The 20,450-nt window shown below is 41.9% G+C and overlaps 2 protein-coding genes across 4 annotated transcripts in view; both read right to left on the bottom strand.

Moving 5' to 3' along the window:
* The window catches only part of LOC144495912 (sperm-associated antigen 1-like), a 122,294-nt gene extending 119,963 nt beyond the window's left edge, over positions 1-2,331 (bottom strand). Inside the window, exons 1-2 of one of the 3 annotated variants that reach the window (XM_078216716.1) lie at positions 2,246-2,331; positions 896-1,056 (exon numbers count right to left, since the gene is read on the bottom strand). The gene's annotated coding sequence lies outside the window, so the exon portion shown is untranslated. Of the gene's footprint in view, positions 1-895; positions 1,057-1,990 lie in introns of all 3 variants that reach the window. The other 2 variants (XM_078216718.1, XM_078216717.1) reach the window with 2 other exon arrangements.
* A 5,566-nt stretch (positions 2,332-7,897) lies between these two features.
* On the bottom strand, positions 7,898-20,420 carry polr2k (RNA polymerase II, I and III subunit K). The gene is made up of 4 exons (XM_078216715.1): positions 20,333-20,420; positions 14,498-14,584; positions 12,013-12,105; positions 7,898-8,133 (listed from the first exon to the last, which is right to left on the bottom strand). Exons 2-4 carry the CDS (start codon positions 14,556-14,558, stop codon positions 8,111-8,113), a joined length of 177 nt encoding a protein of 58 aa, XP_078072841.1. The 5' UTR covers positions 14,559-14,584; positions 20,333-20,420; the 3' UTR covers positions 7,898-8,110.
* Between the last annotated feature and the right edge of the window lie 30 nt (positions 20,421-20,450).

Below are 20,450 nucleotides of genomic sequence, written 5' to 3'. Positions count from 1 at the left end.
CCGACCATCTCGATCATACAAGGATTTTCTTGACTTAACTTGGCACCCCTTTCCAAACTTTAACCAGGATCTTGCAAGATCACGGCACAGGTTATATACATAAGGATTGGATAATTATGGGTTGTGCATCTCAGGATAAAAAACAGATTAAAAGATGAGCAGCGCCACGGCTCACGAAACGCAGCACCTCCCACACTTATATTACCAGAAGACATATCTTAAAATTAGCGCTATGCCATTTAGGAGTAAAATCAGTGAGCACTTTTTCACCGAACAAAATCTGGAACACTCTCCCAAAAAATACTGCGAATGCTGTGCCACTCCAGTCTTGTTGGATAAAGATAGCAAAGAACATAGAACAACATTGGGTAAATCGAGTTGTTAGTTGAGCAGAGTCAAGGGGCTGAATGGCCTACTTTTGTTCCTATACAGATCCTTGTAAATAACTCCAAGTTCATCCACACTGGATGGCTGCAGTTGGAATGAGCTGGGATTGGCATTCTTCCCATTCTTAAAATGTTAAATCTCAAAGACTTACTTAGGATTATTAAATCACATGTTTGATCATGAGTCTCCCAGAATTGACTGTTTCCAAGGAATTGCAGCCGGCAACCCAAGAGAAAAGTTTGTTGTCGGGGCACAATTCCAAAATGACTTACTGGCTGCCAATCCATTATTGCACCCCAGCCGCCACATTCTGTGAGAATTTACAATGGCATTGCTCTGAACAAGGTTCTCTTTGATCTTTAAATAGGATATGTTTGGTGATTCTGGGCCCTAATGGTGGCTGTAACGCTGTCTGATCATCTCCATGATTGTGATGTGCAGTCTAGCACTGGATATATTGCTGACTGGTTGCATGCTTAGCAAGTCATCCTAAATTTCTTAAAATTACCTTGCATGTCTTAAAGGGAAGATGAAGTCTTGATGCAGCAGATATTAGAAGTGATTGTGCATGCGTTGAAGACCAGGGATGCTTGACAAATTACACAACAGACAAAAGAGTGCATCAAGTGTCTCCAATGCAGCCCTGGAGGCTTTTTTTACAGCTGGTACCTAGGAAATAGGCATTAAGAAATGATAGCAGAGGTCAAATGACAAGAGTGTGGCATAAAAAATGTTTTCATGGCCTCATACAAGTGGTCATGGTCAGTTAGAGCATCTTTACATGGCATATTCTACATCATTAGCCTCACACTGCGCCATTCACCAAACTGCTTCATTCACCTACCAGCAAATTCCATCTCACATTTTGGTACATTGCCAGCTATTCAACCACATCACAGCACTCTCACGGACACAATTAACTCACTCTCGTAGGATAAAGTGGTACACAATAGGGATGCAGCAACAACCTCATGCTAGCTCAGTGGTAGCAGGAATGGTGGACTAGTGCAGGATGAAAGCACCGAGATGCTGCCAGGATAGTGGGAATTCATCAGCTTACCTGCCTGTGTGCGCTCACACGTCAACTGTATGTTTAATGAGTGGGAACATTTGCGATTCCAGTATATGTTCCCATTGAGATGTGGAGCCCGCAAAACCAGGTGTATGCAACTGATGTCCCCCTGCACAATGGAGAGGCTGCCTACCTATCCACTCCTCCTGTTTTTCCGTTAATTTTAGCTTATTTATTAGTGTCACAAGTAGGCTTACTTTAACGTTGCAATTAAGTTATTGTGAAAATCCCCTGGTGGCCACACTCTGGCACCTGTTCGGGTACACTGAGGGAGAATTTAGCATAACTTTAAAAAGTGGGGGTGCTGATGCTTAAACAGTATAGATGAGGTGCAAACAAATATAACTCAGACCTAGATTTCACTGTGGGAAATTTGCAAGAAATCAGTGTGCACTGGAGTTTGAGAGCCCAGCACTGAGAGCGGGATGTTACGTGTAGGGAATGTGTTGCTTCGCTGCCATTTTGTAAACAATAATTTGGAAAAGTGCCTCCAACTCGACTTCTTTGTCACACTCTCACGGGTAAAGTTACCGACGGTATTTCTGGATTTGACGTCTGCTTCACAAAAGGTCAGGCGACAGGTTTTCGTTTTGGGGAAAAAAACAAACACAAGAGAAAGCCTTTCTCAGCGCGACGCGCGTTTCCATGGAAACGGCCAAAGCGGCGGCCTGGCGGAGGCTGGCCGGAACAATATAGTTCACTGTTTGATTTACAAAGATCAACTTTTTGCTCTCACACGGACGCCAGGCCAGCTCAGGCAGTCCAGTCACAGGCGCCGCTCTCTACCTGCTTGTTGTTCACACAATCACAACTCCCGAGCCGCAAACTCCTGAGTCCACCTCCCTCTTCTCCCAGCAGCCCAAGCGGCCGGAAGCGGGTAGAACCTCAGCGCGTCACTGGGCGGGAAATTCGAACCTCAGCGCGTCACTGGGCGGGAAATTCGAACCTCCCATTCGAACTCTCCAGCTGCATGTCCCACCAGGGGGATTCATGTCTGGAGCTCTGATACAGAGCCAAATGGGCTGGAAATGTTAACTCAGCTTTCTCTCCCTGCTAGACCTGCTGAGTATCCCCCCCCCCCCCCCCGGTTCTTGTTTCAGATTCCAGCATCCACAATGTTTTGTTTATTTTAACATTTTAGTGATTATCTCTTCTCACTCCACAGTAGGAACTTCCCCTCGATCAGGCTTCGGTCTTCCCAATATCTTTTTGCCTTCAGTTCACCCCCCTCCACCCGCCCAAACAAACTCCGTTCCCTCAAACCACCAAATCCATCCCCCTCCCTGGCGAATAAGACTCGTTCACAACCTTGGTGTCGTGGTTGACCCCATTCCCAGAGGAGCTTCCTTGCTACGTTTCCGTCACTTCCAAAACTGCCCACTTCAAACTCCATAACATCATCCAACTTCATCCTGCCTCTGCTCGTCTCAGTTGAAACTCTCATCTATGCCTGTAGAACACTCCCCTGACCAATCTCCCATCTTCCAACCTACATAATAGGTTGCATCTACCTCATACGCTGCAGGAAAGAATGTCCTGAGATGTGGTACATGCAGACGCTACATCGGATGAGCTGACACCACGTGACAATCACCAGGCAGGAGTGTTCCCTTTCTGTCAGGGAACACTTCAGCAGTCAAGGGCATTCAGCCTCCTATCTTTGGGTAAGTGTTCTCCTAGATGGCCTTCAAGACACACAACGCAGAATCGCTGAGCAGAAACTGATAGCCAATTTCCGCTTGCAAGAGGACTGCCTCAACCGGGATCTTGGGTTCATGTCATACTACATGTAACCTCCACCATTTTGCCTAGGCTTGCAAAATCCTACTAACTGTCCTGGCTTGAGATAATTCACACCTCTTTAATCTGTGATTATCCCTCTCGTCACTCGCATTGTCTGTACCTGCAGACTCACGTTCCAACCATTATCTTGCAATTGCGTCTGTCTATATGTGCCATGTTTGCAAACTCAACTCTCCACACACCTGAGGAAGGAGCAGTGCTCCGAAAGCTCATGATTCCAAATAAATCTGTTGGACTTTAACCTGGTGTTGTGAGACTTATTACTGTGCCCACCCCAGTATCTCAACATCAACCCACATAAATTTGAGGTCATCCAAAACTCTGCAACTCATATTCTAATCTGCACCAAGTCTCGTTTGTTCATTAATCAGCTCACTGGTGTACAGTAACAATGAATCCAGCGACATTTCAATTTCAAAATCCTCAACTTTGGTTTTGACCAATCATCTGGATTCCATGTTTGGGGCAGTTGGCTCAGGCAGTTTGTTTCTGGGATGCAGTTTGCCCTGTCATGGAGACCCTAATCTTCCGCCTTCACACCACACATGCTCTCCACATGGTGCCTTTGCCGCTGGCCCAATTCCCTTTACTCACAATCCAAACCTCCCCCATTACCCCAAAAGACCCAAGAACGAACTTGTCTTTTCTCTCTCCTCATGGCCTCTAAGCTGTCTCTGTTTACAAGATTCACTGTCTGCTTCCTTAACATCCCATTCCCGGTAAACAACCTACTACTCAAATTTCCCTTCCTGGCCCCATGCTAACTGGCATCTCAAAAGTTTCCATCTCCTCTTCCTCAGGTATTGCCCTCTTCCCTTTCAAAACTGCCATCATCAGCCCCCTCCTCAGGACTCACCTGTGATACCCATCCTAGGAAACTACTGCTCCATCTACAACTTCCAAAGTCACCAAATTTTGTTGCATCCAAAATCCACACCCATCTTAACTCCCATATTTGAATCTCTCCATTCAGATTTCCACGAGCACTGAGATGGTCCTAAGCCTTCAGAAATGACATCCTTCATGACTGAGACTGATTAATTCAACTTGTCTTCTCTGTAATCCTTAAATCAACTGCACCATTCTCTAGTGACTCCACTATTGTCCTAGCACAAGTAGGACTGCCCTTGTTTAGTTTCACTTTTGCCTGTTTAGACTTCTCCTTCCACCATTTTTGCTGCAGTACCACAAGGATCTTTGCTTGATTGCTCCCATCCCCACACCACTTCCTCATTGACAATTGACAGGCCAAATGGTCTCCTTCTGTGCTGTAACCATTCTATAATTCTAACTACCTTTTGCAGAAGGGAGTTCCAAACCTCTACCACCTTTGTACGTGTTTCCTAAGTCACTTCCAAAGGACTTAGCTCCTGGTTTTAGGCTCCGTCCAATACTCCCCAACCAATGGAAATAGTTTCTCTAACTACCCTATCAGTTCACCATAAGATCTAGTAACCATCAATCAAATCATCCCTTAACTTAGTTACAAATGCATGCTTTTATAAAGTGGTTGTTTTAAACTTTCTCTTCTAATTCAAGATAGAATGATGTATGTGACCTATTAGTTCTGCCTGTCAATAAGCATATGTGACCTGCTTGCCAAGGGAACTGGGCATCTAAAGCAAGTCCTAATGAACCCAAGTGCTAACTATTACATCCAGACTCAATGAAAGGGACAGCTAGCTTTGCTGTCTTATACTCAAGACTTATTGGCTCAAAAACTCTGCACAGCGCGAGTCTTGGAGATAGCATTGCAACAGCAAGGGATAAGTCCATAGACAATAGGGGAGGGAGCACATTTTGGCCGAAAGAGATGGAACCTGTGGAAATTTAAGGACAATGAAGGTTCACTCTGGTGAGAATGGGAGGAGTCGCTGGAGTCAATCTGGGGATTCTCAGAAGGGAAATTACTTTCAACAGACACGGGGCAGGATTTTACAATCTCACTCGTCCCGAAACCGTAAAATCCCATCCAAGGAATACAGACCTTCCCATGCTCCACCCCTCGCCCGTTCTGATTCCAATGGCGGGAGGGCTGGTAGGATGTTGAAACTCAACAAAACTGGGAGAAGCAAGACTGTTGGAAACTGGGAATATCTTTGAACTGGTTGCTTTAAAGACTACAATTCTGTAAAGAATGATGCAATGTTTAAACGCGAAATTTGAGTTTTCAGTCTTGGTTTTACATATTTCAATTAGGTCATGGCTAATCTAGTTCCCTTCTAACACAGTAGGAACTTACAAGACATATCTTTTCTGTAATTTGGTGCATTGGTTGCCAAGTAATATTCAGTCAATGTTGTATTCACTGTGTTTGTCACAGTAAAAATCTTAAAATATGAACTCTCATATGTTCCCTTGAGCCTGTCACTGGGAATTCAAATCTCCTTTTTAAAGTTATTGGTCTCTGCAGGAATCGTAGCTACTTTCTAAATTCCAGGCAATGCAATCCCAATTTGTGTCATCGCTCTTCATAATTTAATCACTGGAGTGCATGTATCATTCTGGTAAAATTTAAAAAAACAGGAGAAGCTAGAAACATTCAGCAGGTCTGGCACATCTGTGGAGACTGAAACAGAATTAACATTTCAGGTGACCTTATATCAGAACTGGGTTCAATCCCAGATGTACTCCTAAATAACTGTTACGGCTTGGTTAGAGAGGATTAGCTGACTCCACTTCTTGGTCCACTGCTGGATTGGTTATAACAGAATTTGAATTTTTAAAAAGAGGTGAAATTGCCAATTCAATGTATACATAACTAAGTATAGATCAGTGTAAGAATTAAGCCTCGAGTTAACAAGGAGTTAGCATTGTTACTAAAACTTACTCAGGTAAAGATGCAGAAGTTTTTAATAAAAAGCTTGACAATATGCAAAAATGTCCCACTTCCCACTAATGCAGAAAGTACAACCACACCTCCAGCCATGCACAGAAAGAAACCAAATTTTACAGAATATCACACTTTAAAATTTAGCCAAGTATAAAAGGTCAGGAAAATTATTCACGGGTTGTCTGAAGGTTCACAGCCAGAAAGTCACTTTCCACAGTAGCTGCTGGTCCTTTTGTTTCTCACTGAAGCAGTCACTATGCAGTCATGGCTGGTTGATTCTCACTTTTCTTGAAGCAGTGGTGGAGAGTTGGAATCTTCAAATGGAAGAACTCTCAGTTTGCAGCACTGAAGTCTTCTGGTGGATTTTTGAACCACAATACAGCTCTCATCTTTGAGAGGTTTGAGACAGAGAGTGATAGGGGTAAGGCTGTTGCCACTACTGTCCCTGTGGCCATCTCTCTCTCTATTCGTTCAAATCCAAAATATTCTACACACAAGAGCTGGGTCACGTGACCTCTCGCTGGGCTTATCTGAGCCATTGCCTTGGAGAGCTCCATTGACCATCTCCATGAAGTGGTTTTTGGCCTTCATAAATTCAACTTAGTAGCTTGCTGTAGGCCAATGACCTTTGCTTAACACAAAATGTTCCTGACAAAAAGTTTAATGTGTGTGTGTGGAAATATATATTACACCCATATGACACAAGTTAATATTCTATATAGCACATCATTGTGACACCAGCAACATATATTTGTGAGATTTTGATAAATAGCTTTAAATGTTGAAACATAAGGAAATCATATGTAAAATGCAGTATTTATAGAGTCACAATGATTCTAATCACACATAGTAGTTCAGAACTTGATTATACTGCTGAAAAAAAAGAATCTCACATTCATCAGGATATATTCACAAGAATAAAAATTATAAATATAACGACAATTTATATTGCATGAGAAAAGAATGCTGATTGGTTGGCATGTAGACTGATTGGTAGAGGCATTGGGTTGGAGAGTGATAGGGGTAAGGCTTTTACCACTACTGTCCCTGTGGCAATCTCACTCTCTGTTCGTTCAAATCCAAAATATTCTACACACAAGAGCTGGGTCACATGACTTCTCTCTGGGCTTATCAGCAAGTTCCGTTCAATCCCAAGTAATGTTGGACACTAAGTTTTGAATTTTCTAAGCCGTTTTCTACGATCCGCCAGCCATTGGGATGTACAGCCTACGTAACTGGCATCACGCAGGCAATGAAATTCATATACCACATTACTCATTTTGTGTGATTGGCGGAACATCTTTTTGGCTTGACAGCAGTATCCTGTTAGTGAAGAATACTACTCACCTCTGCATAGCAGCTACTGCATTAGCAACAGGTGAAGCCGTATCATGCTGCTACTATGCAGTAGCGACATGAGTGAATTCAAGGGTAATTAGGGATAGACATTAAATGCTGGCCTTGCTAGCAACACCCACATCCCAGGAACAAATTTAAAAAATTAAAAGAAATTGAACCTGACCACCTGTAATTCTGTAATTCCCTTTTAGTTCAAGTTATCCGCTTCCACCCTGAAAAAACACAAAACAATTAAACAATTCTGTCTTGAACAACAATGTCATGGATGATGTCACATCTTACTGGCAACTAAAGATTTGTCAAACGCTAACACCACTGTGTTGATATAAAATTGTTATTTCCTTTACTGCACAGTTGATCTTTAATGCATTTGAGTGAAATGCCTTAATATTTTTATATTGCAGATAATCAAGTGAAAGGAAATTGATTGACCAACAAGCTGGGAAAATATCAACTACATGAAGCATTTATTTTCATCAAATAAAACAAAATCAGTCTTTCAAATATTCTAGCTTTTGAAGGATACAAGCAATATTTTACATTAACATAAAAATATCAAAGCCTTTCTTTCTGCCTGGTGAAATTTACATGTGTGACAAGGCTGGATGGTAAACATTAGCAATTCTTGTCAGTGCAAGTTGAAGAAAAACTGGATTTCATCGGGCATCAAAAACAACCACTGTAAAGGTTCAGGTTAAGGAAAGAAATGTAAATTGTGAAACTACAGCTACTTGGAATCTAAGTATTAAACTTTTACAGAACATCATGAATAATCCTGGATCTATTCAGTATGATGTGGAGATGCTGGTGTTGGACTGGGGTAAGCACAGTATGACGTCTCACAACACCAGGTTAAAGTCTAACAGGTTTATTTGGTAGCACAAGCCTCAAGCTTTCAGAGTACTGCTCCTTCCTCAGGTGAGTGGGAGTTCTGTTCACAAGTAGGGCATATAAAGACACAAACTCAATTGACAAAATATTGGTTGGAATGCGAGTCTTTACAGGTAATCAAGTCTTAAAGGTACAGACAATCTGAGTGGAGAGAGGGTTAAGGACAGGTTAAAGAGGTGTGTATTGTCTCCAACCAGTACAGTTAGTGAGATTTTGCAAGCCCAGGCAGGTCGTGGGGGTTACAGATAGTGTGACATGAACCCAAGATCCTGGTTGAGGCCGTCCTCATGTGTGTGGAACTTGGCTATCAGTTTCTGCTCAGCGATTCTGCGTTGTCGTGTGTCGGGATCTTGGGTTCATGTCACACTATCTGTAACCCCCACGACTTGCCTGGGTTTGCAAAATCTCACTAACTGTCCTGGTTGCAGACAATAACCTGTGCTTAACCCACTCTCCATTCACATTGTCTGTACCTTTAAGACTTGATTACCTGTAAAGACTTGCATTCCAACCATTATTTTGTAAATTGAGTTTGTGTCTTTATGTGTCCTGTTTGTGAACAGAACTCCCACTCACCTGATGAAGGAGCAGCGCTCTGAAAGCCAGTGGCTTGTGCTACCAAATAAACCTGTTGATCTTTAACCTGGTGTTGTGAGACTTCTTTCTATTTAGTATCCCAGTTAACACCATCTGCTGTACCAAGCTCCCAGTCAAATTATAGTTAAATTGGAAAAAACAATTTGTTTTAACGTAGAGATAACGCACTGACTATTCTGACAGCTAAAAAAAGTGTATGCATGTTTGGCATTTTAAATAACTTTCCATCAAGAGTTTTTCAAGCTCACCAAACTAGTTTAAGATATTGTATTTTAAATTTTCTTCCACAAATCACTTTCCTCAATGTAGCTCCCATTAACATTCTGATCAGCAAGCAATAGAAAAGATGTGAGCGAGAGGGCAGCAAAGATGAACAGTGCCAATATTTCTTCTCTAAAATAGAGTAACTCTATTACTTTAGCTGCTTGACAAGAAGTATCTTTGATCATTTCTTCACCTCTTCTTGCCTCTTTTTGAGGAGGTGGTCAGCGAGAAGACGCTTTATGCCCTGAAAACCTGGGCCGAACCGGTATCCGAGGTCACCATCGCAGACATCAGATCAGCCTTCTTGAAAGTCAACCCTCGGAAAGCGACTGGTCCGGTTGGGATACCTGGACAAGCACTCAGATCCTGTGTGGACCAGTTGGTGGGGGTATTTACAGACTTCTTTAACCTCTCCTTACACTAATCTGAGGTTCCTACCTGCTTCAAGACGACGACCATCATCCCTGGATCAAAGAAAAGCCAGGCAACGTGTCTTAATGACTATTACCCGGTGGCTCTGACATCCATCATTATGAAATGCTTCAAAAGGTTAGCCATGGCACAGATCAACTCCAGCCTCCCAGATTGCCTGGATCCACTACAGTTTGCCTATTATTGCTGCAACAGGTCCACAGCAGATACCATCTCCTGGTCCTACACTCAACCCCGGAACACCTGGATAACAAAGTCACTTATGTCAGATTCCTATTCAGTGACTATAGCTCAGCCTCCAACACCATTATTCCGACAAAACTCATCTCCAAACTCTGTGGCCTGGGGCTCGGCTTCTTCCTCTGTGACTGGATCCTAGACTTCCTAACCCATAGACCGCAATGTAAGGCTAGGCAACAACACCTCCTCCACTATTATCCTCAACACCTGTGCCCCACAAGGCTGTGTCCTCTGCCCCTTACTATACTCCTTAGACACTTATGAATGTGTGGCCAAGTTCCGCTCCAACCTGATGTTCAAGCTTGCTGATGACACTACTGTAGTGGATCGGATCTCAAACAATGATGAGACGGAATACAGGAAAGATAGAAAATCTGGTGAAATGGTGCGGCGACAATAATCTCTCCCTCAATGTCAGTAAAACAAAGGAGATAGTCATCAACTTCAGGAAGCATAGTGGAGGACATGCCCCTGTCTACATCAATGGGGATGAAGTGGAAATGGTCAAGAACTTCGAGTTTCTAGATGTCCAGATCACCAACAACCTTTCCTGGTCCCTCTACGCCAATGCTATAGTTAAGAAAGCCTACCAGACCCTCTACTTTCTCAGGAGGCTGAGGAAATTCAGCATGTCCGCTATGACTCTCTCAACTTTTTACAGATGCACCATAGAAAGCATCCTTTCTGGAGGTATCACAGCTTGATATAGCTCCAAGAAACTACAAAGGGTTGTGAACATAGACCAATCCATCACGCAAACCAGCCTCGCATCCATTGTCTCCGTCTACACTTCCCGCTGCCTTGGAAAAGCAGCCAGCATAATCAAGGACCCCACGCACCCCAGACATACTCTCTTCCATTTTCTTCTGCCGAGAAAAAGATGCATAAATCTGACATCACATACCAACCAACTCCAGAACAGCTTCTTCCCTGCTGCAAACAGACTTTTGAATGGACCGGGCTTATATTAAGTTGATCTTTCTCTACACCCTAGCTATGACTGTAACACTATATTCTGTACCCTCTCCTTTCTTTCTCCCCTATGTACTCTATGAATGGTATGCTTTGTATGGTGCACAAGAAACAATATTTTTCACTATACCAATACATATGACAATAATAAATCAAATCAGATCTATTCCCATCACCCTTGTCTTGTACTGTTGAGAAAGACTACTTCTAAATCTCTGACCAAAACCTTGTAATTTCCTTTTTGTCTCCAATTATTTGTCTCCAATTAGTTTTATAATTACCTTGCTTCCATTTGGTTTCAGACCCACAGATTGCAGATTGTTGCCAATCAACCACACTTCACTACTCTTCTGCCTGACCTTTCTCCACCATCACCTTTATTTCACACTCTATATCCATGATACCCATTTATCAACATCTACTCCTTCATGTCCCACTCCTACCATTTTGTTTCTCCTCCTGTAACATCGCTGTCACCCCTAATTTGTAGCAACTTCCTGTTTTGGTCCCCTATGTGCACACAAGAACCCATACAATGAGATAAACAACCCGACAATCTATTTTAGTGGTGTTGGTTAAACGTTGGCCAGGACATTGGAGAACTGCTCTTCTCATTTTCGAATAATGCCACAAAATTTCTCGAGTGGACATTAAAGTTTCAATGTCTCATCCGAAGATTGTCATCCCAGATAAGGCAGTATTGCCCCAGTCCAGCAATAAAGTATCATCCTGGATTATTTGCCTTAATTTCTGGAACAGGTTTGAAAGACCTTATAAAGCAAAGGTGAAGTGTTATCACTGTGCCAAGTTGAGAAAAAATCTTCAGTCTCTTCCCCTTTGCTGACAACCCAATTCTTTTACTTCAACCTTGGTGTCCCACTTCTTTCACATTAGTACAGAAATTTAGGCTGTTCTGTGGGCAACACAATTTATCCAAATAAAAGTAAAAGACAGGCAACTGTTTCAATAGCATTAGTCCACTCTAAATTCAGCAAGCAAAGGAGACTAAACTCTGGTATCTTTAATAAAACTATCTGCACAAGGGAAAAGATTCCAATGATAGATGGGATCACCTTGATCTCCAAATGCACGCCATATATTTTCCAAAAGAAGCAAAACAATAAGACATTAAATAGTTATATGCTACAATGTTTAAGGATACATCTTTTTGTTCTCTTCTTGTACATTATTCTGTAACCACATTCTCGGCATCGGATAGGATCTCTGGCTTTAATTTCATTTTCAGTATGACATTCTGTAATAAGTAAACAAATGGCTCAATATTCAAATTCAACCTCAATTATATTGGTACCTTCTTCATTTTATTTTTTAAGTAGGGTGCGTGAATGTTAAATGTTGCTCATGTACTTCCCTGTCTACATGCAGAAACAGATTAGCTTGATGAATGAATGTTATGCCAGCTGGAGGAACGAGTCAGACATTTGGCAAAAAGTCCTGTTACCACTTTATACTGACAAATCTACTCACTGGTATTGGTGCCAATTAAGACTGCCGATTTGTGATATACAGCAATGCCAACAGTGCAGGTTCAATTCTCGTACCAGCTTCGGTTATTCATAAAGGCCCGCATTCTCAACTTTTCCCCTCCCCTGAGGTGTGGTGATTCTCAGGTTAAAATCACCACCAGAGCACCTTCTGGGAATATGGTGACTTTACCTTTAATTAAGCAAGACAATTTAGCACCTCCAATACATAGCAATGAAGCTCCATTAGAAATTGGTATTTTGATCTAACAGCAAATATAGCCTTTAAAAAGCAAGTTCTGATTGTAAACAACGTACCAAATAAAGCATCAAATGAGAAGATAACAATTCATTTACCTCACAAAATGGACACTAGTATTGAAGTTGGCATATTCAAGGTAAGCTCTTGTAATTTAGATCATGTGCAACATCTACAACATGGTACAGGATATTTTTCCTGATACTTTTGTCCATCTAGGGTCACAAATTTTACTAAGGAAAATACATTTTAGCTACAGGAAAACCAATTTTACATATTTATAATTAGATATATTATGGGTGTTGTGGCTGGACCAATAACTCAGATTGCATTAAACTTCCTCCAAAGTAACACCAAAAGAACTACAAAATTTAAAATTATTCAAACCGTTTCCAATTTTTTCCCCTTGATGTCAAAATCAAATGTTTGGAAAACAATTATGTACTGTGCTCGCTATCCCATGTTATGCTGTAAAGTAGGTTTTAATATCCTAGGCACCTATTACGTATTCTTCCAAAGCACTGGAAACATTCCACAGTTCCTAACGCCAGGCCTACCCCAATGGATGGAGAAGGTTGTGCAAACCAATCAGAAATAGGTGTTGTTTAGTTGAATCTCAATGCTTTCAATTGCAGCAGTCCCATTCCATCATTAAAATCAGGGCAGTCATTAGCAACAATGCTACAAAACAAATGCCATGTCAATTTATACTACAGGACATTTCCACTGAAGCTTCGGGCAGGAGGCTTTTTCCCCCTCCATCCAATCTTACCTATTGCAGGAACCACAATACACATGCAACTCTTTTCTCTTCCTCCTGTACAGGCACTCAACTATAACCACCTGGTGTCCAGTTACTGTGTAGGCTGTTCTTAAGCTAGTCACTAAAAGATACATCAGACCAACCTGATAACTCATCGTTTCTTCCTCTAACACCACTCCCCTACAAAAAGTGAAACACAACATTATCTGTACATTAAGATAAAAGCAAAATACTGTGGATGCTGGAATCTGAAACAAAAACAGAAAATGCTGGAAAATCTCAGCAAGTCTGACAGCATCTGTGGGGAGAGAATAGAGCCAATGTTTCGAGGCTAGATGATCCTTTGTCAGAGCTAAGAGGTGACCTCTCTTTGCTCTTAGCTCTGACAAAGGGTCATCTCGACTCGAAACGTTGGCTCTATTCTCTCCCCACAAATGCTGTCAGATCTGCTGAGATTTTCCAGCATTTTCTGTTTTTATTATCTGTCCGGTGCTATTAGTTAAGTCTGTCAATTCAGAGGTGCAAGCCTGTATCCTGCCACTCCAGATGAATGCATAGTTTATTTTAATTTGAACTAACTTGGAAGATTCAGAGAGGACAGCCTGTGTTAAGTAATAGGGAAACAGTTAGGCAAGGACACAAACCTGCAACTGGAACAACACACACAAAACAATCTGACAGATTTTACTAGCAGAGCTTTGCATGCTTCCATTCATGTCTGACAATGAGACGGATCCTTGAGAGGCACCTAAATAGTGTTGAATACTGCAGTACAAAAACCTGAGGCACACACCAGCATTTTCTGCACCATGCAGACAAAAGCAAATTGGATGTCTTGGAGAAATGCAAGGACTCACTTTTGTAATCGGATAGCTTACGAAGATAAAAAGAAGCAAGGCAGTACTAAGGATGAAATACAAATATTAAATGGGCATTACTTTGAAGCTAGGGAGTTTCACATGGCATATATGGTGATCCTTCAACCCTTAAAACTCCTGTATTTCGTAACAGCTCCAGTGGTGAATGAAGTAACCGAAGAAAACACCACTTTAATTGGATCATAGAATTGACTTAAGATCCAAGAAGTAACACAACAATCTGTTTTGTTATTCAAAATTGTAGTCCAGGTTGTGATTATTACCTCCACAAATATAGACCATGGGTTGTTGTTTCGGAGGCTGCAAGTCCTTCTGCGCATCCATTTCTATCAGGTGCTCAGGTGGTTAAACTGAAAGACAATTAACCAAATGTGAATAATTATATAGTCCAGAGGTTTTGTGCTTCATTAGTTTAGACAGTTTCTCCTCAGGTTTTTTTAAATATACAGACAGTTACATGTCATATTTTGAACTAACCAGTTGTAATAATGTCAAATTTGAAGTTTATCAGTAAACACATTAAATTCAAACATACAAACTATGGTTAGTAAACCTAACATCCAATTTAATTTCCCATGACAGTTTCATGACAAAAGCTTAAATGTGTTACTTTCTATTGACAAACTTCATTAGGCGTTATTTGTGCTCGCCATGGATAACTGGAGATATCCACACGTCTGCATGAGTGCAGCTCCATCACTCAAGAATCAACACCATTTAGGACAATGCAGCCTGATTGGCACCATATCCATCATCTTAAATATTCACTCCCTCCACCACCAGTACAGGGTGGCAGCAGTGTGCCCCACCATGCACTGATGAACAAGGTCAGAGAATGTGGAGTCAAGAGGGAAGAGGGAGAATGGATTGCTAGCTGGCTCCAAGACAGAAAGCAGAGTAATAATAAAAGGTATTTTCTCAGAGTGGCAGAACATAGGAAGTGGTGTTCCACAAAGTATCTGCACTGGGATAACTGCTGTTCACAATTCAATTATCAATTTGGACTTTGAAATCCAAAACATAATTACAGGGAAAGATATTAAGAAAATCTTGCAGGATGGGCAAATAATTGGCAAATGAAATTCAATACAATTGAATGTGTGGTAGTGCATTTTTGTAGGAAGAATAAAAAGGTCACTTCTCACTTGGAAGGAGCACGTCTAAATGGGGTACAGGAACAAAGATATCTTGGAGTACAAATAGATCAATCAATAGGTCAAGTTGGGCCACGGATTTGCAAGGCCATAAACTGAGCACCACGCTTTATTTCTAGAGGGATAGAACTGAAAATTAAAGAAGGTATGCCAAATCTGTATTGAGTCTTGGTTAGACAACAGAGTACTGCGTGCAGTTCTGGTTGGCATATTATAAAAAGGATGTAGAGGCTCTGGAGAGGGGGCAGAAAAGACTTACAAAGATGATACCAGAAATGCACATCAGGGATGGGCTGACAGGCTAGGTCCCTTTTTCTCTTGAAAAAAGCTGAGAGGTGACCCAGTAAAAGGATTTAGAAGTTTCATAGAATCCCTACAATGCAGAAGGAGGCCATTTGGCCCATCGAGTCTGCACCGGCCACAATTCCACCCAAGCCCCATCCCCGCAAACCAATGCATTTATCCTGCTTATCCCCCTGACACTATGGGGCAATTTAGCACGGCCAACCTAACCCGCACATCTTTGGACTGTTGGAGGAAATCTGAAAACCCGGAGGAAACCACGCAGACAAAGCGAGAACATGCAAACTCCACACAGACAGTCACCTGAGGCCGGAATTCAATCCGGGTTCCTGATGCTGTGAGGCAACAGTGCTAACCACTGTGCCACCGTGCTGCCCCAAAAAGGTGGCACAGGTTGAAAGGTTTTGATAGAGTGGATACAAAAAGAACATTTCCTCTAACGAGAGGCCATCAACACAAGGTAGCCAACAAGAAATCCAATAACGAATTCAGAATAGTCTTCTTTACTCAATGACGAAGTAGAAATGGTCGAGAGCTTCAATTTTGTAGGTGTCCAGATCACCAACAACATGTCCTGATCCCCCCATGCTGACCCTATAGTTAAGAAAGCCCATCAACGCCTCTACTTTCTCAGAAGATTAAGGAAATTTGGCATGTCTGCTACGACTCTCACCAACGTTTACAGATGCACCATAGAAAGCATTCTTTCTGGTTGTATCACAGCTTGGTATGACTCCTGCTCTGCCTCAGCCCACAAGAAACTACAAAAGGTTGTGAATGTAGCCCAATCGATCACACAAACCAGCCTCCCATTCATTGGCTCTGTCTCCACTTCCCGCTGCCTCGGCAAAGTAGCTACCATAATTAAGGACCCTATGCACCCTGAACATTCTCTCTTCCACCTTCTTTCGTCGGGAAAAAGATATAAAAATCTGAGGTCACGCACCAATGGACTCAAGAACAGCTTCTTCCATGCTGCCATCAGACTTTTGAATGGACCTACCCTGCATTAAGTTTATCTTTCCCTACACCCTAACTATAACTAAAACACTACATTCTGCACTCTCTCCTTTCCTTCTCTGTGAATGGTATGCTTTGTCTGTATAGCACGCAGGAAACAATATTTTTCACTGTACACTAATACATGTGACAATAATAAATCAAATCAAATCAAATGGATGGTGAGAATGTGGAACTCATCAGAAGGAGCGTTTGAATCAAATAGTATAGATGCATTTACAGAATTGGAGGCCATTCATCCTGCTGTCTCTCTGAAGAAGAAATTTACCCAGTGTCACTCCCCGCAGCACTGCACATTCTTTCTTTTCAGGTAATATTCCAATTCTCTTTTTAATGCCTTGATTGAACCTGCCTCCACCACACTCTCAGGCAGGGCATTCCAGATCCCAACTACCCGCTGTGTGAAAAAGTTGTCATTGTTTATTTTGCTAATTACCTTAAATCTGTGTCCTCTTGCTCTCTGTCCTTCCACCAAGGGGAACAGCTTTTCTCAATCTACCCTGTCCAAAAACCTTCATAATTTGGAACACCTCTATCAAACCTCCACTCAATCTTCTCTTCTCCAAGGCAGACAGTCCTAACTTCTCTACCTACATAATTGATGTTCCTCATCCCTGGAACCACTTTCATCAATATTTTCTGCATTCTCTCTAATGCATTCATATCTTTCAGTATGGTGTCCAAAACATAATACTCCGATTCGTTTACTATACAAGTTTATTTAACTTCTTTGCCTTTGTGTTCTATGCTCCTATTAATAAAACCTCAGATGCTTTATCAACCACACTTTCAACCTATCTTGTCACTTTAAATGATTTATGCACATATACATTCATGTCACTTTGCTTTTGCCAGGTCTTGCCCGGATTGAAATGTATCCCAGACTGCTAAGAGTAGCAAGGGAAGAAACAGCAGTTTGGCAAATATCAATGATTGTCATTTTCCAAACCTCTCTGCTGGCAAGCATGGAACCTAAGGACTGCTAACATTGCTGCATTGTATAAAAGTGGAAGGAGGAATGTTCCAAGTTCTCACACTTATTTAAGCCTAACAAATTATTGGAAAAAATAGAATCATCATATAAATCATCATTTAGAAAGACAAATTAATCAAGAACACTTGGAATGGAACTAACAGTAGGTCGCCCTGAAATAACAAATCAGTTATTTTGAAATAACAAGAATGGTCGATGAGGGCAACATATCTGATGCCGTTTACATGGATTTCAACAAAACTTTTGACATGGCTCCACATGACAAACTGTTAAAAGACTAAGGACTAATGGGATCCAAACGAAAATCACAAACTGGATCCAAATGTGGTCAGCAGCCAATTGGGTTAGTCAACAGGTGGTTTTATAAATTGAAAGCTGTTTTGAGTGAAGTCGCCTCAGGGCTCAGTATTAGTCCCATCTTTTCATGGTTTATATCAATGATTTGGACTCAAACATACAATTTGCAGATCATGAAAAAAATGATCTTGTGGTTCATAGTGCTGAAGAAAGTTGGACACTAGGAAAATGGGCTGGTCAGTAGGCAGAAAGCTGGCAAATAAGACAAGAAAATATATTATAGATAGTAGGATAGTGAGAAGTGTACAGCAACAGAGGCCACCTTGGTTTGCATAACCACAGATCTCTGAAGGTAGGAGGACAGGTAGACAAGATGATTAAAAAGGGATACAAGATACATTCTCTGCCTGAGCAAATAAAATAAAGCAAGAGCAAGGAGATTGTGTTGGTTGTATAGGACATGTTTGGCTACAGTTAGAGTACTTTGTACAGTTCTAGATACCACATTACAGGAAACCATTAGAAAGAGTACAGTGGAGATTTCCAAGGATGTTGACAAGAATGATCAATTTTAGCCAAGAACAAAGATTAGTACGGGTAGGAGATACAATTGAGATGTAAAAATCATGAGGGGCTTCGATAGGATTCATAGGAAGCAGAGGGATTAATAATCACTGGAATTTATTTTGAGTAACTGGGAGAATTAGATGAGGAGCATTTTCTTTCACTAAGGAAACTGAAAGGATTCAGCCTGAAAGGGTGGGAAAGGCATAAAGCCTAAAAAAAATTGATGCACTGGGGTATGATGAGCTACAAGGCTGTGGCCAAAGTGCCAGAAAGTGAGATCAGACTGGATAGCTCTTTGCCAGCCAGGCGCCATGGACAAAGTCGCCTCCTTCTGTGCCATGAATTTTCTGTATTTTATTGGCAGCCCGTTTGTGGCCCTCTTTTTAGGTCAAACCAAATAAACAAACTCAGATTAAGTCAGGACAAAGTAAAAAGGGGCAGCTCCCCAAAAGGAGGGGGAACAGCCCGAACAGAAATCAAAGTACAAAGGAAACTTAAAAACATCAAATTAAAATGTGATTGTCAGGGTCAATAACGCACCCCAACCCCTGCGGTGCCCAATGGGCGCTTTTTTCAAGAAGGCAAGAGTCCAAAACAGCAACAGCTACCCCCACCCATTGATCAATGTGCTCCATACTTTACAAGAACAGCTGTACCTCAAATGCTAAATGTAAGCAATTTCATTGCAGGTGACAAGGCTCCTGATACACAGGAGCTTTTTCCCTCCACCTCAGCTGAAGAAAACCTTAGTCCCATCCACTCTCACCCAACAAGTGTGACCAACACAAGTGTACAGATGGATCATAACCCCTCGACCCTCAGCCTAATCATTAACAACAGTTTCAAAACCAGGGGAACTCATTAAAAGCAAAATACTGCAAATGCTGGAGAAATCTAAAATAAAAACAGAAAGTGATGGAAAAAGTCAGATCTGGCAGCACCTTGTGCAGAGAGAAAAAAAACAAGGATTAATTTCAACTCTAAAATGACTACTCATCTTCTTCCCAAGAAGAGTCACACTGGACTTGAGGAGTTTATTAATTGATTTACCACTGGCTACTGATGGTTTATATCAGGTTTAAGTTGGCATTATTTATTCCTAAGACCTTTCAGCCACAAGAGAACCAAAGGGTGGAGAACCTCCTCAGGTCGAATGACTCACTGAATGCATAGTAAATATTACATGCATCTCAGTTGTACTAAAGGACCTTGGAGTGCAACTTTTTCTATGTAGACAACCTTTAAAATAACTTTGCAACATTTGTAGGACCATTGTAAAACATCCAAAACGTTTCTTTGACTGTATTGAAGCCACCTGATAAAATGTTATTTGATGCACGTAATGAAGTTTATTTATTAGTGTCGCAAGTAGGCTTACATTAACACTGCAATGAAGTCACTGAGAAAATCCCCTAGCGCCCACACTTGGCACCTGTTCGGGTACACTGAGGGAGAATTTAGCACGGCCAATGCACCTAACCAGCACGTCTTTCAGAGTGTGGCGCGGGGGGGGGGGGGGGCCGAGCACCCGAAGGAAACCCACGCAGACACGGGGAGAACGTGCAGACTCCGCACAGACAGTGACCCGAGGCCGGAATCGAACTCGGGTCCCCCCTGGCGCTGTGAAGCAGCAGTGTGGCACCCAATAAAGGACCGAAATATTATTGCTTTTTTTTGTGCGATGGCCATTCTATAACGTTCTCTCAGATTTATGAATAAAGCATATTTTTGTTTGGGGTGGGGGAGGGTAATCGCCCACTTACCCGCTGCGCTCCCTCGCTCGCCCCTTCCCTAGAAACGACTGGAAGGAAAGGCTCGAGGCTCGCGCGAGTTGGCAGCGGAACTTCCGGTCGGCCCAGGGACAGTAAGGCGGCCGCTGAT

This window comes from Mustelus asterias, chromosome 7 (assembly GCF_964213995.1).
Source record: "Mustelus asterias chromosome 7, sMusAst1.hap1.1, whole genome shotgun sequence".
Lineage (NCBI taxonomy): Eukaryota > Metazoa > Chordata > Chondrichthyes > Carcharhiniformes > Triakidae > Mustelus > Mustelus asterias.
Note: the sequence above shows the minus strand (reverse complement) of the source record. Positions and strands in the feature narration are given on the sequence as shown.